This window comes from Gracilinanus agilis, chromosome 1 (genome assembly GCF_016433145.1).
Source record: "Gracilinanus agilis isolate LMUSP501 chromosome 1, AgileGrace, whole genome shotgun sequence".
Classification (NCBI taxonomy): Eukaryota; Metazoa; Chordata; class Mammalia; order Didelphimorphia; family Didelphidae; genus Gracilinanus; species Gracilinanus agilis.
The window spans coordinates 696,114,288-696,140,905 of NC_058130.1; the positions used below are offsets into that span (position 1 = coordinate 696,114,288).

Consider the following 26,618-nt stretch of genomic DNA (forward strand, 5'->3'; position numbering starts at 1 on the left):
TCCCCCACCCTCCTACTCCCATCCTAGATCAGTCAGTCTTGAGGAAAATGTCCATTGCTATTTTTTTTTTAAAGAAAATGACACTTTCGTGTCTTGTTTTTTTTCTAAATTGATTGCAAAGAAAAATACGCAATAATAGCTGCACCAACAAAATACGGTGAAATTTGACCAAAATGTCCAAATAACTATAGCTGTCAGATTGATAGTTGTTTGTGGAAAAATTTTTTGATAAAAGTGTCTATTCAAGTTAAACTAGCATTATCTGAAGGACTCAGATGAGATTTCATAAAAGTTGTCAAAATAGCATTCTGTTTGAAATTACAATCTAAAAAAGGCAAAATATATCTTAATTTTTCTAAATTGCTTATTGTCTATACAGCAACATGTTAAAAACATGCAGAACAATAAACCTGCAGGTTCCGAGTTATAGTTGGAATCGAAAAGTCTTATTCTTAATTAAAAAAAAAAAGTGTTTATAAGTGAAATGGGGTTGTTTTTCTGTTACTTTGTTTTTTCCTGTTTTTGTTTTGTTTAAATTGTGGAGAAAGCAATCAGTTTTATACATTTGCTTACTGGTTCAAACTTAACCTAAAAGACTAATGAATTGAGTACATTTTTGCATGAAATCTTATTTTTGCCATAATTTAGGCAATAGCAATTATAGAACGTTCAGAAACTTCTCTCCCCCCCCTCCCACTTTAAGACTGTCTCCACACTTGGGCCCCCAGTTCGTGCTCGGAATGTGTGTCAATAAGAAAGGCAGATTCAGATGACTGACTCGCTCTCTACTGTGACGTGGGCCTCCTCTTTCCGAGTGAGCTTTAAAACAGTGGGCTTCTCCTCAATGTTGACACTCTCAGCTGTCTGCTGAGAAGACAGTCCCTTCTGCTCTTCCTTGGACTCTTCACAGACATCAGGATAAATCACCAGGAACGTTGCTGATAAGAATCCCAAGAATGATCCCACAGATGCCACCATTGGAATAACACGAACTGTACCTACTGCATCCACCACTCCACCAAGTGCAGAGGCTACAAGGATTTGGGAAATATAAACCTGGCAGGAAAGGATTGCACAGTCGATGCCAAATCCACGCCTTGAATTTCCAGGGCTATCCTGCACATACTGCAAGGAAAAGAGAGAAGGAGAGATGAGACTGGAAGGGCTTTCCTTCACTGAGCAAAAACTTTATTAAACACCTCTTATTATGCAAAGACCAGTGCTGGCTATCCAGTAACAGACAAGACACATACTCTGCTCTAAGGTTAATAGGGGGGCCAAGAGAAGAAACACACACAAATAGCCATACTACAATGAAGAATGATATCACTGAGGATGAGAGACCCAGCCCAACTAGTGCTGATTACTATCTGAACATTAAGAGAGCCTTCCATTGTGAGGATGCCAGACATAGAACTGGTCCTGGAAGCAGAATGAGAAGCAACAGAAAGAAGAAAATTCAGGCCCAAAGGAACAAAGAACTACTTCACGATCAGAGTTATCCAAAAATATAAAAGAGGGGATATCAAGAGGTGGTGAATTCCCTCTCTGAAGGTGCTCACCTGAAGGCTGGAAGCCTGGTTATTGAAGATGAGTGGGAATAGACAGCCTCTGAGACTGCATGTGAATCAACCAGGTGGTTGGAACATTGCTTAGGAAGGGGCACAGCCTGAACCAGACTGGGAAAATCTTAAATTTAGGAGCAGGAATTTGCATTTTGTTTGGTAAGCAATGGGTTTCTGATGAATGAAGATGTCCAAAGTGGTGTCTTAGCAGTATTACTCAGGTAGTTAGTTGTCTAATGAACAGGTTTGAGAAGGGAAGTTCAAAGAGAGGCAGGGAACTCAGGCCATTATTAAAGGGCAAAGAGCATTTGGATCAAGACTAATGGAAGCGGAAGCAGAAGCAATTTTATGTCTGGAGTATACAGACCATGCAGACAAAAAGTAAACAGATATGGAAGAGGTCATGAGTCTGGAGCAAAGGCAGGAAAACAGTGGTTTTGGAGATGACCTCAATTATAGAGACATCTGCAGAAGCTCTCCTTTTCTCTGGAAAGCTGAGCATTTAATAACTTGGCTTGTCTTAATGAGAATCTCATCATTTAAAAGGTGAAAGAATCAACAGAGAAATTATTTTGGATCCAAATTTCACTAATATAGAAAAGAACTATTTGCTAAGGGAAGAATTAATGGGAACCTTGAGGGCAAAATCCTCACTATCCTCTAGGTTTTGGGATTTCAAAGGAATGAAAGGTAGAATCTCATAGACTATATTAAACAGGGAAAGTCAGCCCATGAGGGATAGAAAACTCTCTGGAATGAATTTCTGAACATACAAAGGGAAATAATTCCAAGTGGGATGAAACTTGAGAGATATCTGATGCGGATACACAGACACCTCACCAATAAATTGTATCTTAAAACATACATACAGAAAATGGAAGTAAGAGAAGGTAATAGATGATGAATGCAGAAACATAGCCTGGTCTTGTAAGAATATCAGGAATGATACCACTCAAAGAAAGCTAAAACTGGAGCAAAAAGCCAAGGAAAACAAAAGGAGTTTTGGTAATACTGGGAGTAGCAGAGGATTACAAAAGAGAAAAGGCTCCTGCTCTGGGCAGCCTGGAAGACTCCTAAGGAGAGACAGAAAGCACAACATCACGATCCTTTTTTTTTTTTTTTTAAACTCCTGACAAGAGGAATCACCACTGGAGAGTAAAGGACAGAACAAAAATGGCTAAGGGAATTGATATCCAAGATAAGTAAAGACAAAGTAAGAGAACCCCTAGTGTTTTTTGAAGGAGTCAAGTCACCTTGCCCAGAATAACTACATTTTTTGGACTGCTAAAATAATGGTCAAATGATACATGAAAGATTAGAGAACAGCGAGGGGGCATCACAGGGCTAAAAGCAAATGTTTAGTAGGATTAATATATGTAGGGTCTCTAGAATTCAATTTCACAAGTATATAATGGGGAACACATGAATGTACATTAGTCTGAAAAAAAGAGGTGGGATGATATCAGCAGGGATTTGTTTTGGGGGTTTGGTTATACACTAAGGCCTCTTCCAACTCTAAAATTGTTATTTTAATTGGTTGTGAAGAATGAGAGAAGAATAAAAGTACAATTCCTATGTCATTAATCTAAGTGCCGGAAAAGATCATAGTGTCATCATAGAAATAAAATAATTTAAGGGAAAATGGCAAGTTCTGGGGTAACATATTGTTTGAGGCATTCAAGTGATGTCTAGATAGAGACACTTCATGAGTAGTCTGAAATTCACTATAAGCTAAAAGGAACTATGAGAAAAATTTGAGGGTAGGGATACAGATTTGGGAATCGTCTACACTGAGATTACTGAAGCATCAAGAATTGATATGATCATGAAAGTAGAAGACATAGTGAAAAGGACCAATGACAGAACCTTTGAGAACACCCTTATAGGAAGGAGGAAAATGAGAAGTCAGCAAAAAGATAAAAAAGAAAGGAGAACCCTGAGAGGACAGTGTCACAGAAGACATGAAAAGAGTATCATCAACAAAGAGGAGGTTCTATACTGATGGAGAATAATAGTGAATCAAGCCTTGCAATACCACTACTAAGTCTGAATCCCAAAGTGATCAAAGAGTAAGGAAAAGGACCTATATGTACAAAAATCATTTACAGTAGTTCTTTTTGTGTTGGTAAAGAAATGGAAATTGTGGCAATGTTCATTGATTTGGAAATGGCTGAACAAGTTGTGTTAAACAAATGTAATGAAATATTGCTACAAAAAGACATGAGCAGAATTAGGAGAACATTACACATCAGCAACATTGTAATGATGATCACTCTGAAAAACTTAAAGCTACTCTAATCAATACAATTATTCAAGACAATTCCAAAGGACTCATGATTAAAAAAAATGCTATCTGTATCTAGAGAGAACTGATCTCAGAGAGTAGCCTGAAAACATACTTTTTCACTTACTTTTTCTTCTTGTTGTTTTTGCAACACAAGGCTAATATGGAAATATGTTTTACATGACTACATATATCATATTGCTTGCCTTTTCAATGGGTGGGGAAGGGAGGGAGGAAGAGAATTTGGAACTCGGGTAGTAAGAAAGTGTAAAATGAATCAAGAGTATGAGACCTAGGGAAAGTGTAAAGTAATACTATTCTCAATTTAAAAGCCTACATAATGAAAAGAAGTTTGAAAAGGCAGAGTAATGGTTAAGCCAAGGAGAAGTTTGTATATATGCTTGTTTTTGGATAAGGGAAACTGAGCACATTTATGGGATGACAGGAAGATGGTGAAGATACAGGAGAGAAAGGAAGTGAGAAAACCTGGTAGTTAAAGAAATACATCTAGATTTATAGCTAGAAGAGTCAATATAGCAGTAATTTGTATTCCCCATCATAATATAGACATGTTAATGATCTCAGGAGTATACTTTGCACGCACCTGTTTAATCTCATGATATTGTCCTAAGAGTACATAGGGACAGTAGGATATGCTCATTGAGACGATGCCCATAGTGCTGATCATTATCATAGCGATGTAGATGTTGGAGAAAATGGCCATCACTGCAGTACCAATGGAAAAACCCAGAGTTCCTAGGATGTAAATCACTCTTATACTAAGTTCATAGTTGTCCAAATATTTCTGTAATAGAGCTGAAAAGAATGCAAAAAAATGTTCAAAAGTCCATTAAACAAGACTGTACAAAATATTCAATTTTGATTCTTAGTTCTCTTCTCTAGTTGAAGAAACAATAATACTCATGAAAAGTTTTAAGACAATTCAGTTTTACCAAGTAAATTTCTGACAAGAAATAATTTTATTACACCGTTTCCAATGGAAAACTTTCAATCTCAAAGCTTTAACTCTCTCTTTTATATTGATGACTTTCCTATGTCATCTTTAGACTTGACCTGATCTCAGAACTAAGCAGATGGAAACACATTAAAACACATAAATAGTTCTTTATGTCCAAATGCCTAATCAACATTCATGATGATACTTCAAGCTCCCTAGCCTTACAGTTGAACTCACACTCTCTACTGGGCCAGCTTCCTTTCCTGACTAAAACTATTTAGGTCAATGACACCATTTCCGATCAGGCCTTTCTCTTCCCTTCCCACTGCCATTATTCGGATTATAAGGTCTTACTGCCTAGATTACTGCAGTAACCTCCTATTTTCCCTGCTTCCATTTATTTCTCCCTCCACAAAAGACAACAGATTTAATATTTTTGACAGAGATTTACCAAGTTTCTTCCTCTACAGAATAAAATGTAAACTTTTAATCTTACCTAAGATCATCCTTAAGCCTTCCAAAAACTCATTCCCTTATAATTCTTCTGCTCCGGGTATACAGGACAATTTGCTAGTTCCCAAAAAACGTCTTTTGCATTCATTCTTTTCTGCCTAAAGACATACTGCTCATCCTCTACCACAATAAGTTATGCTTTCTGAGTCCTCAGCTCTACTATTTAAAGCTTACTGGCTTTCCTTCAAGGTCCCACCCTGCACCTGCCTCCTCCTTGATACATTCTCTTACTACTCTAGCCCACTATGATCTCCTCCTCTCTGCGATAATCTTTGACACATAATAATTACATAATAACTTGGGAGATTTCTTGAATTTTTCTTTAACTTTTCAGTTTTATCTTCCCAAATACTATATATTTTAAACTCCTTGAAGAGAGGGGCCGAGCACTCAGGACAACATAGGTGCCAAACAAAGTTATTTTTCTACAGTTCAATACCTAACACCATCTAGAGTTCAATCTCTGTAAGCCTTTCCTAAAATGATGCCCATCACAGGACCTTAGAGTAAGCAATCTACATGCATCTGTGGTGAACATTTTCCCTTCTCCCTCATCTCCTGAAATCACTTGGTGCCCAATATTCTGGTAATAAAGCTTTGTCCAAACTTAGTTAGGCTAGTCCATGGATGACATGACATAAGAGTTTACTGCTAAGTCCATATTTAAAAGTCTCTAGAGCTTAGTAAAGTGCCAGAGCCTGAAATTTGCTGGTATAACAGCAAGAGCCCATCATTCATCACCTTTGTACCAAGATAAAGGTACTAGAGGAGGGGGTTTACCAAAATGCTAAGTATTTGGTGAAAGAGCACATATTTCATTCATACTATAAGACTACAGAACTTAGATATAAAGACTAGGTATCCAATGTAGTTTTAGGGAGACATCTAAATGCTTACAGATTGGGTTTTGTAGCTGTTCATAATCAGCATTCTTAAAAAAAAGAACCAAGTTTTTATTTTGGGAGTATGTTTTCTGCATTCCTATTCCAGTTACCTGGGTGCTGAGTCAGTTCCATCTGTAAATATTTTTCCCTACATAGGACTGACCCACTGTTTCCCTTTAAAAACACTCACCTGAGCAAATAGCAGCAGTAGTGGCATAGATGACTAATCCCCAACAGCCCATCTTCACGCCTGCATTATATGCGTGCCAAGCACTAGAATTTGAAGGTGCCTATAGCAAATAAAGATTTGGAGTTCAAAAGGATGACACTCAAGCATTATATTGCATAAAGGTAAATCCTAACACAAACATGCACTATATTCGAAAAGAAATGGTAGTAAATAACTATGGTGATAATTTAATCACTAGTTTGTGAATCTAGCAAGGATGTCATACTTTTCAAAGTATTTTAATAAGCCTGGTTCTAGTTTCATTTAAAGAATTTTCTTGAGGTAATAGGCAATAGGATTATTCTTCCCATTATGTAGATGAGAAAACAAACTAGATGGGCTAAGTATTTTGCATAAAATAAGCCAATAATCCTATGACTACATTCGAATACTGCATCTGCTGCTCAAGCATTCCTTGAAACCAGTTTTTTGCTTTGTTTTTACCACCACAAATAATAAAATCTTTATAGTTGGAAGGAACTCTCCTGTCATGATCATTCAGTCCAACTCTCTTACTTCACACTCTTGTGGAAACTGAGGTCCAGCAATCAAAACCATGCAGTTCTATATCCAGGTTTTTTATCTCCTACTCTAATGCTTTTTCTCCCCCCAAAATAATTATGTGCAGGAACTTCCACATCCATAAATCCTAAATGAAATTCAAAAACAATCTCTAAAACAAAAAAGCAAAAACCAGTTTGAAAATAGAAGCTCTCTAGCTTTTAGAACTGAGTATTGCAAGAGGCATAAAAGATGAATGTTACTTATGTCAAAACCAAACTTGCTGGTAGTCATATTAATGATAAAGGTAACTGCTCCCTGCCTTAGGAGCAGCTAGGTAGCACAGTGTCACTAAATGGATGTTGGACTTGAAGTCAAGAAGACCAGAGTGCAAATCTACTCTGACACTTCTTAGCTGAGTGAGACAAATCACTTAACTTGTTTGCCTCAATTTCCCTATCTGCAAAATAGGGATGATAGTACCAAGATTTTAGAATGTTTTGAATATTCAAATGAGATATTTTTAAAGTGTTATATAAATGTGAGCTAATATTATTGTATGTAGTGAAATTTTGGGTGTGAGGTAGACCCTCTCAAGACTTTAGATTGATTGGAACTGATCTAAGTTAAGCAATCAGCACTACATAACAGGAGAGGAAATGTTAGCTTACTAGGCCTGAATTTTAACCCATCCTTCTCCTGGTTCTGCTAACTGAAGGTTTTCATCATTATCTGCCACCTTGAGCTGTCCAACCTTCCTACAGAAGAATGGTGGGGTTGTCCGTCTATCATCCAATGTTAAACACAAATGATAGCTTGTACTAATCCTCAGACTGCATGATTAAGGGAAGGCAGTTCCCTTACTTTGTGTATTTACAATTGTGTTGTATAAGGCAAACTGAGAAAGAACCCCAGGATGATTACTAGATGACCATCAACTGAAAAATAATTTCTTGTCCTCTGAAGGATAAAAGAGGAGGAATGTGGTGGGGAAAAAATTATTTACCTGTATTTAAAATCTCCCTTACCTACTTTCCCATTTATTGTATTGCTTTATGTTCGGAATGCTGGCCATAGCCTAACATAAGGCATTGAGTTATTTATTTCCCCTGTATTAGAAATGAGAAAGGGTTGGAGAAAAATACACATCAATTTGTTATATGAAAACTTTCAAAGCTAGCATATCTGTGTTTCTCAGATATACCCAAGGCAGCTGAGCTGTCTCTTTCTTGAGTTCCTTTAAATGCTTTCTAAAGTTTGGATTGTTATCATTCAGATGTGACTGGGCCTCCCAATTTGATCCCATGTATACAATGCCCTAATACAGATAACTACACTGAAAAATTTTTGTCTCAAATTCCTCTCCTGCTTAATGTCAGTTTCCTTGACTGAACCTTGAATGGGTCTGGAAAAGTGATGTCTGACCCTTGACCTCACTAAAAGCTTCCTTTATTTCCAATCCCTGACAAAGCTTCCTTCTACTTCTACAGCTATATAAATATGCTAACATATTCACTGATACAAAACTTAAATAATCTGCCTGCTAACCAAAACCACAGTCCTATTTGTCCTACAAAAAAAGCAATAGTCGACACCTACTCCATTTTGACCCCAAGTCCAGGGTTTCATTGTTGCAGATTTTCCTTCCCTTAGCATAACATCCTGGCTTTTCTTTCACGGTCAGCTTTCTGGTGATTTCTAACCTCTTTATTTGGGTTTTGAATGACAAAGCCATAGCACGAACAGGTCTGTATATGAAGCCTTTATGTTCCTAGTAGTTTCTAGTATCAATGAAGAAAGACCAGTGGAAGACTAAAGTCTACCCACTATATGGTTCTTTTAAAATATGGAGTGTTTGAAAAGTCTTAGTATACTTCAAATTCACTCAAGGAATTTTGACATCCATTTATTAGAAGCTGATTATATATATGCTATGTTGGCCAGGTGTCCTTAACCTGAGACAGGTAAACTTTTTTGTTTCTTTTTTTTAAATAAATATTGTGATAACTATTTCAATATAACTCATTCTCTTTATAATCTAATAAATTTCATTTTAAGTAATCCTTTATAAAATATTATTCTGAGAAGGAACCTAGAGGGTTCACCAGATTGCTAGAGAGGACCATAGTACAAAAAGGCTTAAGAACTGTTGTTAGGTTTAATTGTATGAAGTACCTCAGTCTCAAATATATAAAGTATTCTGTTAGCCCACCTTAGGATCACCTTCAAAGATGACTTGGCCCATAAAATCTGTATAAAACACTGCTTCAGCAATGATAGAAAACCAGGTCACAAGGTGACAAAGGCAAAGCCTCTTTAGCTCCTTGGGCATCTTTAACATAGACAGCCACAGCAGTTTGACTGTGGTCTCAGTTTCTCCTTCCTCACTCTCAGAGTCACCACTGGAATTGGTTGTACCACTCTGGTTCCTTTGTCTGCACCTCTGACGATACTTCTTCTGTATATCATAGATGTCATTCATGCTGCGGGATGACTTAATTAGTACAATGGCATTCGCTCGTCGGAAACGGTAACGGTGAGACCCTACTTTGCCATAGTATGAAAAGGTGCAGGAGGCCTGTCGATAGAACATGTGCCTTCTCCTCCGAATCGAGCCTGAAGTATTAGAACTCTTCATGACTGTTTTAGAGTTTCCATTGATGAGATCTTTTGGTGGGGAGCCATTGCCATTTGGGACTTTGGCTTCATTCAAGTGATTATCAAGCAATATGTCATCTTCTTTTTCATTTTCCCTGAGGAGAGTAGACAAACGGCTCCGTTTGCATTTCATAAGATCTTGGCTGGTGCTTCGGGGAGTGTTAGGGTTCGAAGAGTCCTGAAAAATGGAGGGTTCGATGTCATGAAGGAAAAGTAGCTCTGGCTCAATTTCCAATGTTGCATCAGGCATGTGAAGTACAGAGTCACTTTTACTTCTTACAATGTCCACATCGAGATAGTCCAGACTGAGCTCATGCTCAGACTGTACTTCATCAGCAAACAGAGGAACCCCATATGGTTCTCCGTCATTAATTACATTCAAGCGGCTGAGGGGGGGGAGGCTGCTACTGTATTTGACGCTGGAGAGGGTATCTGCTTCTTCAATTCGATCTTGCTGAGGGCAATATTGCTCTTCTTCGATGCTAAAAAGGTGGAGGGTTACAGACACTGTGAAAATGATGGCTGCAAAGAAGAAGAGGACTTGATACTGGGTTTTAAACCAGTCACCCAAGAAGGTATGTGTCCAATCCAATCCTCCCAGCACATAGCCAGTTGCTCCTCCAAGACCTGAGGAAAATAAAAAATATGAAAATCAGGTTAGAAATCTCTATAAGACTCAGAGGGAGGAATTCATGTATATGTCTGTAAAAATGGAATAGTAGAAATGTGAAGGACAACTGATGGGTTGGGAACAACTAAGCAGAAATCCCAAATATGTCTGAAGAAAATTTGTACATTTTTTTCAGATACAGTGAAACTTTCGAGACAACATAGCAGAGTAGGAAAAAAATACAAGATAAAGAGTAAGGAAGCTTGGATTTGTGTCCCAGATCTATTTACTTACTAGTACTTAGGCCAGCCAGTCCTTACACCTATCTAAGTTTCAGTGATATCTTATGTAAAATAGGGATTAACATTGCTACCATCTACCTCACAGGGTCCTAGTTTAAGAAAATGTAAACTAAAAAGTGCTATAAAAATGGGAGCTAGTGTTATGGTAACAGCCTATTGACAATTAGACTAAAGTCCTTACAACATCTCAGAACAAAGTGGGAAGTAGCTCAGCTGATTGAGAGCCAGGCCCAGAAATGGGAGGTTCTAGATAATTTATCCTCACACTTCCTAGCTGTATGACTTTGTACAAGTCATAGTACCCTCACTATCTAGACCAGTGATGGACAAACTTTTTAAAGAGGGGGCCAAAGGAAAGGAAATGCTCATCTGTCCGTCTGTTTCTAAGGCAACTCTTTCAAAAGTTTCATTGTATTGTATCCTACTCATTGTATTCGTCAGATTAGGAATAATGTGGCCCCTCTGATAGAACATTTCAGGGGATCTCATCTGGCCCACAGGCAGTAGTTTGCCCATCACTGGTCTAGACCCTTGTCACCCTTCTGGCTTAGAACCAATACCCAGTATTAATCCTAAGGCAGAGGATATGGGTTTAAAAAAAAAATTTAAAGACAATGTCTGATAACAGAGAAAATAAACTACAAGATTCAATTTAGGTAAAAGAGAAGTTTCAGTTTTAGGAAATACCTCATCTACTAAACATTAACAAAAACACTAGGCCAATAGTTGTTTTTCTAAATCAAATTAGGCTCTAAGGCTACTTTAAATATAAATAATACTTATAGTATAGTTCAAAAACTGGTTAATTGAATATTTTCAGACCTAAGCAAAATTTATTTTTCTTAGCACTAAACATGTGATTCTGCATAAACCCTCTTACTTGGAGATCTTTAAGCTCCCTACTGAAAAGAGTAAATTATTAAGTTAAAATTGAGCAGAGTCCTATTGGAGAAAAGCAAACATAGAAAGAAAACAAATATTCTACTTGTAGAGATAAAGGTATTTTTCCTCCTTCTTTTTAGAAGGTACATTATTCTTTAATTGAATTTTGTTTTGGAAATACATATAACAATAATTTATGAATATTTCTTTATGTAGAAGAAATAGTTTAATAGACAATCATTTAATTGAAACTCTGACTTTAATAAAGTCTATCATTACGACACTTTAGATTCCTAGGCCATTATAAATCAAAGGAACCTTAAAGTCTCCCTTTTTCAAAAATTTACTGCACATGTTTCTATTTAATTTCTATGTAATAGAGTCTAATGTACTCAATGACCTTTCATTATATTCTAAATACCTCATCTATAAGAAGTGATCAAGGAACAACTTTCAGTTCTGGTAGAAAATTATTCAGACTATAAGGAAGGAAAATGACACTATAGCTAGCTTTCATTTTTTACCACCTCATAATGACTTTTCACTTCATGGCTTTACTCACTTGATGCTAGTAAGAGACTATAGGCTTCATTTGGGTACTGGAAAAGTAGCAGTGAGTAGACCTGGGCCTGAGTCTTGGGTCCTGCCATCCACTACCCATGTACCCTTAGAAAAGACAATTTACCCTTTGTTGTCTCAATTTCTTAATCTTTAAAATGGTATCCGAGTTCCCTTCAAGCTCTAACAATCTGTGATATTTCATGATTCTATGCTGTTTTCTGTTGGTATGATTTGCTCATTTGAGAGCTTCTACCAATACTGCCAACAGACAAAACAGTATCCATGCAGTCAGGATTTTATTCATTTGCTTTAAGAGATGCCCTCAATAGGAATGATTTACACTTCTTATTTTATGCTTAGCAAGCGCTTTATATTATTTTATCTTGTTGGACTCTCACAAGAGAGTTGAATAGGACTATAAACTGGATATTCTGAGGCACAGGTTAAGTACAGCTATTATCTGAATTTCACAGTTGAGCAAAAAAAAGGACCAGAGAATCAAAGGTCATGTGGCTAGTAAGTGGCAGAATAAAGAATCCAAGTCCAAGATTCCTTTAACTACGTTGGGCTTACGAGAAGTAAGAAACACTGGCCTTAAGGACTATGACTCTTGAATCTCTAACTTGTGCTTGTTTTTAAATATGCATGAAGGTTATCATACATCCAGAAGCAAATGAAGCCAGGAAGTTGAGTCTCTCTTGCCTATGCCTCAGCTAGAATACAAGTTATACTGACTCTTGGTCTCCTGCCTAACTCTAACATCATAACCTTCTCTTACAAACTTTATAATGTCAAATAAGAAAAGAGTTTTCTACCAGCTGAAAAGGCATGGATGTTAAGTGCCATGTCTTGTTCTTCGCTGTCCACGACATCCAACAAGTAGGCACGAATTGGCCCTTCTGTTGCATCTGCACTGAAATCCAGTATCACAACACCAAGCACTGTGAGGACAATTCCAATTGGATGCTTATTTGGGACATCACCAAGGGCCAGACCTAGATAGAAAAAATTTGAAAAGGAATCAAAATCAGTCTTCAAAATTTTCAAGGCTTTGTCAACTCAAGGAATAGGCCACTTAAAAGTTAATCTCTAAGTGGGAGAGAGCCAAGAAAACACTTACTGGGATTATATCTTTAACAGACAACAAGGGAATCTGCATTTTTTGGCACAGTTTCTTGGAAGAGGGGAATAGTTTAGGACTGGATTTTCTTCTGGCAGTAAGGTCATGCTTACACCCAGTAGGTTCACTCCTGCCTTGCTATAAAATGCTTACTGCCTCTCAAAAATATCACAAATTTTCTTCTAACAAAAAATTAAGAAAATGCCAACTATTCCAACCATTGTTAATGAGTTTTATAGTTGTGCAATAATAAATCAAGGAGGGAGAGTTTTAACATCAATTTTAAAGAGTGACAGAAATATAGTATTTCACACTTTTTGTCAAGTATCTGAAGTGGCCCTGAGTTTTGGTATATTGTTTACAAACTATGACTTAATAGGACAAAAAAGTGGGAGGAGATTGTATTTCAAAGTCTTTTGCTTTCCCCAGTATAAACTCAATACCTAAAGCATAGTTATCATGTGCTTAAATCTAATTTAAAAGAAATCATGACATCCCATATTCAATCTTTGTAGAATGTTTTTTGTTTTGAAGAATCACAAATTCTTAGGACTTCAGAGGCCACCTAGTGATAAACTGCTCATTTTACAGATGAGGAAGCTGAGGCTCAGAGAATCACAGTATAGGTCAGTAAGAGGGCTGGGATTAATGCTTGGAACTCTTTCCTTCAGAACTTAAACATATAACATACTGGAGGGAACATTATCTCTGGAGTTGAACTGACTTTCAAAAGTACATTGGCCATTCTTTCCAAAGGTTTTTATTCCCCGCCCCCCCTTTTTTAAACCCTTAACTTCTATGTATTGGCTCATAGGTGGAAGAGTGGTAAGGGTGGGCAATGGGGGTCAAGTGACTTGCCCAGGGTCACACAGCTGGGAAGTTTCTGAGGCTGGATTTGAACCTAGGACCTCCCGTCTCTAGGCCTGACTCTCAATCCACTGAGCTACCCAGGTGCCCCCGTTTCCAAAGGTTTTAAAATAATCCCTTGCTGAGGGGGCAGCTGGGTAGCTCAGTGGAGTGAGAGTCAGGTCTAGAGATGGGAGGTCCTAGGTTCAAACCCCGCCTCAGCCACTTCCCAGCTGTGTGACCCTGGGCAGGTCACTTGACCCCCATTGCCCACCCTTACCAATCTTCCACCTATGAGACAATACACTGAAGTACAAGGGTTTAAAAAAAAAAAATCTAAAAACAAAAATAAAACAAAAAAAAAATAATCCCTTGCTGAGCTGATATGGTGACTACTAACAAAGAGACCTAGCAATGAAGTTTAAGAACTATGTCTCCAAAGGCCTCGAGTTCAGAGCTTTTCCCCCTGGGCTTAGCTGGTTCTTTTTTAAGGAAGGGCAGGGAGGGAGAGTCAGAGAGAAGAGAGAATAAAAGTGGAGTCATTAAAAAAAATCTGAGGGGCAGCTGGGTAGCTCAGTGGATTGAGAGCCAGGCCTAGAGACAGGAGGTCCTAGGTTCAAATCCGGCCTCAGACACTTCCCAGCTGTGTGACCCTGGGCAAGTCACTTGACCCCCATTGCCTACCCTTACCAATCTTCCACCTATAAGTCAATACACAGAAGTTAAGGGTTTAAAAAAAAATTAAAAAAAAAAAACCTGAGCTTTAGCACTAAATAAGCTGGGACTGGCAAGGAATGCTAAAGGGGGCCTTTTTCCTCTATAATAAGGAAAGTAAAGATCAAAGAAGAGATAAAAATTAATGCTGCTTAGGCTAGATGGGATGATGATGAAAAACACAGGATCACAGATCGAAGTTGGAAGACACCTCAGTAAACATGTAGGTCAACCCTCTCTCATATTACAGAAAAGGACCTGGAGTCCCAGGGGTGGTTAAGTGACTTGTTCCCAGGTAATAAATAAGCACAGGGAAATGATTGGAATCCAGATCTTTTGTTTCCAGAGTTGGTGTTCTTTTCACTGTCTGATGTTTTCAATTCAATTTGACAAATTTTTATGAATACCTACTTTGTGCAAAGTACTGTACAAAGAGCTGGAGAAAATAGTCATTGTCTTCAAGAAGCAGACATTCTCCTGGGGCTAATGAGGGTCATGAGACAACATACACACAAGATTAGAAAACTCAAGCATATGGGGGCAGGCAGCTGGGTAGCTCAGTGGATTGAGAGTCAGGCCTAGAGATGGGAGGTTCTAGGTTCAAATCTGGCCTCAGACACTTCCCAGCTGTGTGACCCTGGGTAAGTCACTTGACCCCCATTGCCCACCCTTACCACTCTTCCACCTAGGAGCCAATACACAGAAGTTAAGGGTTTGAAAAAAAAAAGAAAAAAAAAAAAAAAAGAAAATTCAAGCATATACAAAATAATTTGGAGGAAGGGCAGAATAGCACTATTTAAAAATGAAATGGCACTTGGCCAATAAGCCTTGGGATTCCAAGAGGGAGAGGTGGAAATGGAAACATTCCATGAATGGGGGGGCAGATAACCTGTGCAAAAGGAAGAAGAAGGAAAAGTATGGTTAGAGTGATGATTTGAGAACCTCAAAAGGCCTGTTTTGCTTGGAACATAGGACATGTGAAGTGGTGTCAATTGGGAATAAAGTCTAGAAAAATAGGGTGAACCCAGATTATGGAAGGGCTAAATACGAAAAGCAGGTGCATATGTATTTTATCTCAGAAACAAAAGGATGTCTTGAACTTTTTGGAGAGCAGAGGTAAAGGTAAAGAGAACAACTGCAGCAGACCAGGTCAGAAATTATAAGGGTCTATACAAAGATGTCAGCCACATGAGTAGAGAGGAGACAAGATATGAAGGATACAGTGAGAGCTTGGTGTCCCTGACAGGAGAAGATTTGGGAACTGATTGAATATCTGAGTGCAGATACTCAAGCAACTAGCTGGTGATACAGCCTTGGACTGAATTCAAGTCATCTGCTTAAGAGCTAATCAGATTACCAAGAACAATTAGAGATGGAGAAGCATTTCCAGGACAGAGCTCTGGGGCACTTGCCTAAGATGCTGAGAAGGAATGGTTGGACAGGTGAGAGGAGAAGTAGGAGGGAAGGGAAAGACAGGAAGAGAGAAGGCACAAAGGGCAAAGACTAAAGACAGAGATTAAGGTCTAACTATAACTTTCTCATTTTACTTCTGCTAAGGTAAACAATATTTGGGCTAGGAAGGAGAGAGCATAAATGACTAATAAAGGCTTATGATGACAAGTTGATGCTTTTAGAATTTGTATTCTCTAACTCATAGAGTTGTTTTTAGCTCCTAGTTACTGCTACTGAACTTGAATCTGCCAAATAAGGGCTTTTTGTAACTGACTTTCTAATTAGGACGCTAAGAAAATATTTACTACCTAATCTTGAATAAAGTTGATCCATAAATTAAGGAAAATTTAAATCTCTGTATTTTAGGAGAATCTTACTAAGTATAAAGTGTTTCAGGATCATGATAATAAAAGGTGCTAACTCAAACTAGGCTTTTATTTTTATACACTACCACCTCTCTTTAATAAGGGCTCCCAAAGCAAGAATCATCTTCCCAGAAACTGTTACTTTAGATTAAAAAAACAAATATTAAGCTGGGTTCTGGAATTTTTCAATATGAAGCATAAGAAAAGGAGAAGGAAAAAGAAGATAATTTTGAAATAATGCTGGAAACAGGATGTGTTGTTAGATATGCGTTAAAAAGAAAATGGATCACAACAGGAAACATTTCCCTGTGAACAGGTTCTTACAGTTTTCCCATGTGAGGGCCTGGCTGAATGTATTGCAAACCATGCAAATATTATGCTGGAAACCATTGTATTAATAATAACTAAGATGTAGCTGCTGCAAAGAATTCTGTAACACACTCAGAACAGTAACCTGCTTTCTGAATGAAAAGAAAAGTCATTTGAAAGTCTAAGGCCTTTCACACACACCCTGTTTAGCCTGAATCATTTTATACTAAGAATAATATTACTAGCTCAAAATTCTATAGGACTTTCCAATTTACAAAGTCCTTTCTTCACATAATCATGTGAGGTTATATAAAAAAATTTTTTACAGATGATGAAAATTATGACAATATGACTTGACGAAGGGCACACAGGGAAGAAAGTTCTAGAACCTAGTGTTCTAGTTCAAGAAAAAGTCCAAGTTTTTAAGAGACATTATCTCTCATGGCGAATGAGAAAAGTACTAAAGCTCAGTAGCTTTTTCATGAATGTTTCAGGGATACATCTTTTAGCAGAGAGAAAATTCACATATTTACCTAAGGCAGGACCATTGAGGAAAAGTGCAACTCCAATGAGAACTCCAACGCAGAGAGCAAGAATGAAAGGCCGCCGGCGGCCCCAGCTAAGTGTACATCGGTCACTAGCAGAACCTATCAGTGGAGTGAAGATGAGGCCCAGGACAGGGCTAAGGAACCAAGTGAGGCTGTAGTACTGTTCCGGAAGACCTATAAGGAAACAAACATAAGTATACATAAGACAATCTTAATGCACCAGGCTTCTTGCTCTCATGGATATGTGTGTGTGTGTGTGTGTGTGTGTGTGTGTGTGTGTGTGTGTGTGTGTGTGTGTGTGTGTGTGTCCCCCAAGAGGATCAATCCAAAACCATAAGCCAAGTGTCTACTGTCTATTCTAATATAGTATGCTAAATTCTGTAAAGGTCCTAGCATTTCAGAGATCATTTACTCTAGTCCCTTCAGGATAAAGTAAGTAGGACATATTCATATAGTACTTTTTACAGTTTATATAAATTATCTTACTAATTCTCAAAACAACCTTGAATTTTCTAGTATAGTATTCTCTTCTTATAGACAGAAAACAAGGGCTCAGAAAAGGATAGGCAGCTGACATAGGAATGGAAGTCTTCAGGTGGAAGCATTTTTGCTAAGACCGAGGTTAAACTAGATGTGGCCTCTGAGGTTGAGTGTACCTCTGATTGCATTAGATGATCTTGAAGGTTTCTTCTTGCCCTTACCAGTTTATGCTTTATGAAAAAAATCACTGAAGTTGAGGACTTAAATTCAGAAATCCTAACTCTCCATGTTCAATGCTATTCCCAAGACACCATAACTCTCTTTGGTGTCACCTTACTTGTCCTCTTTACTTTAATGAATGGGGAAAAAACTTAATCTCATTAAGTGCTTAGTATGTGCAAAGCATTGTGCTAAGTGCTAGGAATACAAATACAAAAGATAGTTTCTACTCTCAAAGGTTTCCCATTCTAATAAGGGAGATATTCCTAATCTATGTCCATGTTCTCTTTGCTCAAATACTTCTAATACCAAAGAACTCACTATTTCCCTAAGCAAAACTATCCTGTCTTGGAAATGATATAATTCTTAGGAACTGCTTACTTATTCTTCCTTATACTGAACCAAAATAGAAAAGTCTCTCACAATAAATTCTATACACAGATTCTAGTTGTCTTCTCTCCCCCTCCCCCCCCCCCCCCCCCCCGCAGTCATACACTTTTAAAAAGTATTAGCTCCTCTAGAGGTAAATGACTTTCTTACTATTATAACAATGTGGTAACTTGGTATCTATAGAACCACATACACTGGTCTATTTTTATCTGTTTATTTGAAAAGAGAAAAGGATTCTCTGAAATCGTAATAAAACATTTAGTTTTAATTTTTTTTCTCAAAGTTTGACCTGTCCTACATGTAGTAGGTCCTTCATAAGAGTGCATGTCTCTCTCTCTCTCAATGGAAATAGAATGGTCTACTCTGTGAGGCAAGTCAGTTCTCTAATAGCTCATGATACTGAAGCAGCACTTGGACAATTTGTGGGAGGAGATGCAAGCAATTAAGCAGGAATAAGTGTCCTGGAACTCTGTCCCCAGCATCTCATACTCATTCTACAAAACTATAGGTACTCCTCATTCACCTCTAGGATTCTAGAAATCTACCTACAATGGCTTGGTGAATCTGAAGGAGACCGTGACACACCATGTTAGAATATGGATGTAGTCTGGCTTTGCCTCTCAGGCTATAGGGTACTTTTTTCTAGTTGTTCTTCTGCATTTGTGGACTCTGAACTCCAAGTCCAATTGTTTATTCTCACACTGAACTATAGTATCTGATGTCTTTCAAGCAAAGCATTAGGAACATAGAATGAAAAGACTATATATACTTTGGCATTTCATCCAAAGTAACCTAAAAGTAGGGTAGGGGCTGCTTTGGCCTGTGCTGGCTTTAACAATTTGCAATTGCCACCAGTTTTGTAACATCTCCTTTGGAACCCAAAGCATTGACCCCATGATGAGAGCATTCACACTACTCTGGATAGAGGCCATGTCATTTTGCAAGCTACTCCTTAGGCCAGGAGAAGGCCTAGTTAGATATAGAATACAGGATATCTAAGCCAGCTCCCACTTGCAACTGAAGAATTCATCCTCATGATTGGCACACAGTAGTTGCTTTATACATGTCTGTTGATTAATACTGCAGATTTGGAATCTGGATTAAAATGTACTGCTAGTGAGAGTTCTTAAAATGTAATAGTGGAGTAGGAGTGGCAAGACTCAGTAGTGAGGAAAGAAAGGAGAAAGTGGCATCTTTACCATTTGGTATTTAAAAACATACACTACTACTGCTACTGCTACTACAAGTTCATATAATGAGCCCTAACTAAAACCAAGGTAAAACCAAGGGAGAAGGTCCACTTCCACGCATTTATCTTAGACATTACAGTAGTTTTATCTCTCTCATTTCCTTAAAAGGGACTTTAGATGTTGACAGTATCCTGACTTAACCTTGATTTAAGATGCCTCCATGATAAGGGGAACAGTTGTTATATCTAGTCCCCTGAAAGATTTGAGGTAGCCAGGGCAGCTTGGTCTCTTTTCAGAATTGCCCCTTCATAGATTAATACACTTAGATCCCCAAATTGTTATTGCTAAAAATTTCTGATTGACTGTTCTCTGAGAAGAGTTCTGGTAGTTTTTTCCAATAGATAAAGGTTGCAATTATGAACTTAGTGATAGTGAGTATAAGATGGCAGAGCACATCCGGTCAACAGTACACATGAAAGAAAATCTAAGAGGTTCAATGAACTACAAGGTAGGTGGTACAGCAAGTAGAGCACAGAACCACGAGTCAAGAAGGCTGAGTTCAAATGTGACCTCAGACTTTTCCTTGTTGTGTGACTCTGGGCAAGTCATTTCACCCCTGCCTCAATTTCTTCACCTGTAAAATAGCACCTGCCTCTCAAAAGTTGTTGGTGATGATCAACAAATAAAATCATAGTAAAGCATTTAGCATAAGTTCCTGGCACATAGTAAACTCTATATAAATGGTGCTATTATTACTATTATCATTATTATTATTATTATTAGACATAGCAGCCTTAAAAGCTAATTGTGACCTCAAGCTATGTTAAGAGTCAAGGTCACTAACTAAGGAGACAACAATCCCATTATATTCTGCCCTGGTCCGACCACATTTGAAATACTGAATTCGATTCTCAGCACCATTTTAAGAAGAAAATTGTCAAGTCAGAAAATGCCCGAAGGAGGAAACTATCCAGAAGAGGATGACTGGAATGGTGAGGGGATTGGAGAAAATTTTTATCTAATTCAGTATATTTTAATAAATGCTTGTTAAGCATTTTTATGTAATAGGCACTGGAAATAAAAAGATAACTATTAATTAGTCCTTGACATCAAGGAGACTAATTTCTAATTTGTTTATATTTGAAGCAAGTATATATAAGAAAATATGAAATAAATACAAAATCATTTTTAGGGGTGAGGCACGATTGAAGTATGCCTGGTGTGGGAGAAGGCAAGAGCTCAGTCTAAGAATGGAGTTAGGGATTCCAAGAAGATGTGAGAAGGCCATTTCTCAGCCAAGCAGGAAGTTTGTACTAAGGCGGCAGAAAAAATGTGATCTTTTGGGAAAAGCAAGTAGCTCAGGTTAGTTTATAGGTAGAATACATGAAGGGGGAATAATGAGAAATCAGAATGAGGATGATAATTATGATAAGAGCAGCAGTTGATAGTATTTATTTTTATAATGCTCTAGAGTTTGGAAAGTCCTTCATTATCAAGGCAAATCCTGGAGAGTAAATGCTATTATCATTATTCCCATTTTGTGGATAAGGAAACTAAGGCTGAGAGAAGTTACATTTTCCATAGGTCACCAATGAGTTAATTATATGAGGCCAAATTGGAACCTGGGTCTTTCTGACTTCAAGTCCAGGATTCTAGCTACTGGGTCACACAGCTACTGCACATTGGTGTGAAACCATGACGAGCTTTAAATGTTTGCTAGGAGAATTTGTATTTAGAGAATGAGGAATCATTGAAGCTTCTTGAGCATAAGAATTAGTAAATTTTGTTGCAATGTGGAAATGGATGGGAGAAACCAAGCTACGTAAGGATAGAGAGAAGGAGCAAGAAATATTTAACCTGGAAGAGAGAACTAGGAGAGAGTTGTGATAGCTCTTTTCAAATATCTCAGGGATTGTTATATAAAAGATGAATTTAGACACCATGCAAACCTAAAAGAAGCAGAAACAATGAATGGCTAGAAATTACTGAAGGACTGATTTTGTCTTGCTATAATGGGAAAACAAAATTCTTAACAATACAAACTATGTAAAACTGGAATGGGTGCCTTTGAGAAGTAAGAGTCTCTAACTTTCAAAAGAAGAACAGATTGACTCTTTGTGGGGGATGCTATTGAGGAGGTTCTGGTTAAGGCACTGGTTGGGCTTGATGGCTTCTCAGGCTACTTCCAACTCAGTGTCTGGGAAGGAGTAATAACATCACACAAAACCAGGAAGTACTAGACAACAAATTGCTGTGCTCTGGATGATGTCCTTTCATTTGGCTACCTTCCTACAAAGTCCCAAGAGCAAAGAAACGGAGGCTTTTGTTCAAATGGCAAGAAAAATAATTCTCCTACAGAAGATGAGGCAATCATTTATAAAGGAAAAGAGAAATGCCTTTTTAAAGGATATCTCATGTGCTAAAGCATTCACAAGCAACACAAGTTTGTCCTTTCTGATTCCATTATAGAATTGAGGATGCTGGATTTCAACACAAGATGACTCTAATTCTTGGCCAGAATGTCACATTAAATAGTTGTGGAAAATTTCATGTCACTGCTATTTAAAGCACGTTGGGTCAGATTATACAGACTTGGATCTTGAAATGTGAGAAGACAAAATGTTATTGAGTGGTATGATACATAGTGGACTCCTGTTCTTCACTGTAATAAAAAGTGATTAAGAAAATAAACTCAAAATTGTTATTCTTTAATCAAATTAAAGTCTGTATGTGTTTTATGTAGATATAAATCTGTATCTATTTAGGCTTCCCCAAATGATACACTCACACTCACTCTCTTACACTCTCACACTCACACTCTGTCTCTCTCTCTGTCTCTCTCTCTCTCTCTCTTTCGCGCTCTCTCTCTGTCTCTCTCTGTCTCTCTCTCTCTCTCTACACACACACACCCCCAACCATGTTACACAAGTTCTTTCAAATATAGTAATGGTCAAGTCACATTTTTAAAATCTGGTCTATGCTTTAATCTCATAATTTGAGGTAGGATAATTTCAGAATGAAAGCACCCTGAAGTAATTTATAGTCCAGTCCTAGAAAGTAATCTTATACCTTGGCAAGAGCGCTGGCCCAGGAATGAGAGGACCTGATTAAAAGTTTGCCTCTTACATTACCTGAGTGGCTGTCCTTAAATCTACCCCAGCCAGTTTCCTTATCTATATAATATGAGGAAAGGTAGATTGAATGGATTCCAATCTCTTCTAAATCTAGATCCAAATTTTTTTAAATCCTCAATTTTAAATAAGGAAATAGACTCTGACAGGATAAGTGATTTACTGAGGCAAGTAAAAAGCAGAGTTAAGGCTTTACCCACAGTCTAAGTGTCTTTGATATAGCTACACTAGTTTAACTTTTTGATTCTATGTGGTAAACTGATTCTTAGTCTAGTTAACTCATTCATGACTGGAGTCTGTATTACCTCTTTGGATTGTCTCCTACCCACATTTCCTGACTCATCCAAGTTCTCTTTATCAAAGTGTTCTTGATAAAACCTTTCTCAACTGGATAAAATGACTTCAGCCTTTCTGGATTCAATCTCTTGATATACTTAGTATATTTAGATTTCTCTCCATACAACATATGCCACTCTCATCCATGTACTTGCCATTGCTAATGTAAATATGCTCAAAACTGTAGAGCTAGAAAAGATCTTAGAGAAAAAAGGCCATAGAATCAGATGGAAGGTACTTTCACGATGGAAGGTACTTTCCTCATTTTGCATGAGGAAACTGAAAGGTACTTCTGAACATTCTATGTTCTAAAGACAGGTTCATTGTGAACTTTCTACCTTCTATTGGACATAGTCTTAGTAATCACCCCATTTTCAATTCTGTATTTGTTCAACACGTACAATTCTGTGTCCACATTTTTTTATATATATTTATGCCAGTGTCATTAAACATAAATTCTAAGTTTGCAAAAAAGTTGATATGACTGCTTGGTTCAGAACAGTTCAACATTTAGGAGTTCAGGGTAAAAGCTTTCAGTGATAATTAATATGATAGTTTCCGCATTAATAGAGCAGTGCTGACTTTGGAATAAATAATGCTGACTTTAGATTGGATTTGTCATTAGCTAAACAAGTGTTCTGGGTTGATGGATAATATTGCACCATTCCCACACACCTACCTAAGGCTTAGGTAAGATGGTTGACAGAAGTTAGGACTCAATCCAAAAACAATTAATAAATGTCTCAACTTACCCTCTGGATATACATAGACACAGCAATATGGTATAGTGGTATAATTCCAAGGGTAATGCATTAAGAATCAGGAGACCTAGGCACTAGTTTCAGCTCTACCAATAACTTGCAAAGTATGTGACTTGAAACAAGTCCTTAATTTTCTTATTTGTTATAAATGGAGAAGTATTTTGTATAAGATATATTTGATTTGGAATCAGAAGATTTGTTTGAATTACAACATGACTGCTAACTATCCATATATCACCTTAGGCAAGTAATATCGCTAGGTCTCAAGCTTCCCACCTACTTCTGTTTTTAAAAAGTGTTATGGTTTTGTTGTTTAGTTCTTTCAGTCATGTCTGACTCTTCATCAAAATCCCATTTGAGGTTTTCCTGGCAAAGACATTGGAGTGGGGTTTGCCATTTCCTTCTCTAGTTCATTTTACAGATGAGGAAACTAAGGCAAACTGAGTTAATGACTTGCCCAGAGTTACACAGTTAATAAGTGTCTGGAATTGAATTTAGGTATTCCTGACTCCAAAGCCCAGCACTCTTTCCCCCTTTGACACTTAGCTGCTGGTATTAGGTTAGACTGCCTCTTTTCCCACCATTTTACCTCTGTTACTACAAAATGGGAAGGCAGAAAGATAGGCTTGTATTTTTGTTTTGTTTGTGGGACTAGCATGGTCACAGGACTCATAAAATTTCTTTTTCTTTCCCCATGCCCTTGCACAGGCTGTCACCCATCCTTAGAAAGGTTTTTCTTGTCTGCCTCTTGGTCCTTTACTTTCCCTTCCAGCCTCTCCTCTTTAGTTTATATGGAGAGAGATCTACATATATTAAATACATAAAGAGAGTGAATCCAGAAGTGGCCTGCAGGGATGAAACATTTTGTAACTCAGCAGTATCAGGTCCTCAGGTTCTAAAAAATTCACCCCAGCAAGGGAGAGAAAAGGATACTGTAGATATTGCTGGGGTTCTGGAGTCAGAAGGTGGAAGATCATGGTCTACACTCAGGTCAAGTCAATGGGAACCTCTCTGGGCCCATTTCTTCATACATACAAATATATGTGAAAATAACTAAGTTAAGACTAGGGAGGTCCTGAAGTTCCTTCTCTAGATCTCTCATTCTATGAGCCAAAAGTCGGCCTCATCACTTTCTGGAAAAGGAAATGATGCTCAGAAAAATAAAAAGAAGGTTGCAACAGTAGCAAGGACCACAGCCAAAATTTGAGCATGAGTCTACCAGCAATGATGTGGCTACAGGCAAATGGTTTAATCTCTTTGGGCCTGTTTCTTGACATAAAATGGAGAGGTTGAACTATGCATCCCATGGATGGTGGTACAGTTAATAAACAGGTTGGGAATAGGACCCTGGGCAAATAACTCAACTTCTCCAAGTCAGTTTTTTCATCTGTAAAATGAGGTTGGATTTGAAGACCTCGAAGGTCTTTGCTAGATTATATAAATCCATGTTCTCGTGATCCTCTGACGCAAGATACAGAGAGTGCTCTTTCCATTATAACACTGTGCTTTGAGATGAGTCATGAAGAATGGGTAAGACCTACAGGTAGGCATCAAAAGAAGGGAAGTATGGAGGACATTTGGAACTAGAGGAAAGGTGTACTGAAAGCGTAATTATAGATCTATGTTGGTATACATTATTTTAAGTATTAGATATGTGTGCTTACAAAATTAACAATAGTATTATTTATATTGAGCTATTATGATGTTTTTAGTCATGTGTTTTTATTAGAAGTGCTGCCACAAACAAAATGAGAATTGTAGTTATATACTGATACTTAAAAAACATGGTATTTCAGATTGCTCAAGTACAAATCAGCATTCTTGAAGCCTACCCTAATATTCTGAATTTCTTCTTCACATTCATGGTTTACATCTTAAAAGAATCTTATCCAAGTCTTCTTGAGATATACTACTCTTTCTCCTCAGATAATGCCACTGCTTTGGTGCAATCCCAGGTCACCTCACACCCAGATTACTGCAATTGCTGGCTGGTTCATTTCCATACTTCAACTTTTTCTCCACTCCAGTCCAATCTTAGATGAGCTTTTAGTGATTTTTCCTAAAGCACAGGTCTGACCACAATGCCACCAGATTCAATAAACTCTAGTGGCTCCCCCAGGCCACAAGGTAGTCCAGTGTATAGATCACTGGCCTTGGAATCAGGAGACCCATCCTGATGAGTCCTAATCTGGCCTGGGCTGGCCATTAGACCTATCTGTGTCAGTTCCTCATCAAATAAGCTGGAGGAAGAGATGGCACACTACACCAGCATCTTTGCCAAGAAAGCCCCAAAATGAGGTCATGCAGGATCAGACCTGACTCATCACCCCTAGGATCAAATAGGAAATCATCCCTTGGGCAATTGGAGCCTGTCATAATCTACCTCCTTCTTCTGGGGCTTCTTTTACTTTACAATCTGTCCTCATCTGCACACCTAATAACGTGGGCCTCCTTGTTGTTCCTGCAACAATTCCCTCCATCCTGACTTGGAGCATATTCCACAAACTCTGCCACCCCCCACTCCGGGGGGATGCTCTCCCACTGTGTCTCTCTCTAGGTTTCCAAAACATCCCGATTAAAATCTCATTTTTTACAGGAAGCCTTTCCTGACCTCTCTAATTCTAGTTCCACTGGCAGTTTATTTCCAAGTCATCCAATACATACATCTTGATTATACATATTTATTTGTATATAGTCCAGAAGACATACGACTATATACACCATGAAGCAAGGGACGGACTGTCTTTCTTTGTATTGTTGTTCAGTCATGTCCTACTCTTTGTGACTACCACACCACAGTTATCCTGGAT

At 37.9% G+C, this 26,618-nt stretch overlaps 1 protein-coding gene across 1 annotated transcript in view; it reads right to left on the reverse strand.

The window, feature by feature from the left end:
• Nucleotides 1-409: 409 nt before the first annotated feature.
• Nucleotides 410-26,618, reverse strand: part of SLC45A4 (solute carrier family 45 member 4) — a 74,968-nt gene continuing 48,759 nt past the window's right edge. Inside the window, exons 2-7 of the mRNA XM_044669309.1 lie at nucleotides 17,287-17,475; nucleotides 12,763-12,942; nucleotides 9,147-10,219; nucleotides 6,395-6,494; nucleotides 4,454-4,665; nucleotides 410-1,125 (exon numbers count right to left, since the gene is read on the reverse strand). Of these exons, the coding sequence (XP_044525244.1) occupies nucleotides 766-1,125; nucleotides 4,454-4,665; nucleotides 6,395-6,494; nucleotides 9,147-10,219; nucleotides 12,763-12,942; nucleotides 17,287-17,475 (2,114 nt within the window). The 3' untranslated portion in view covers nucleotides 410-765. The remainder of the gene's footprint in view (nucleotides 1,126-4,453; nucleotides 4,666-6,394; nucleotides 6,495-9,146; nucleotides 10,220-12,762; nucleotides 12,943-17,286; nucleotides 17,476-26,618) is intronic.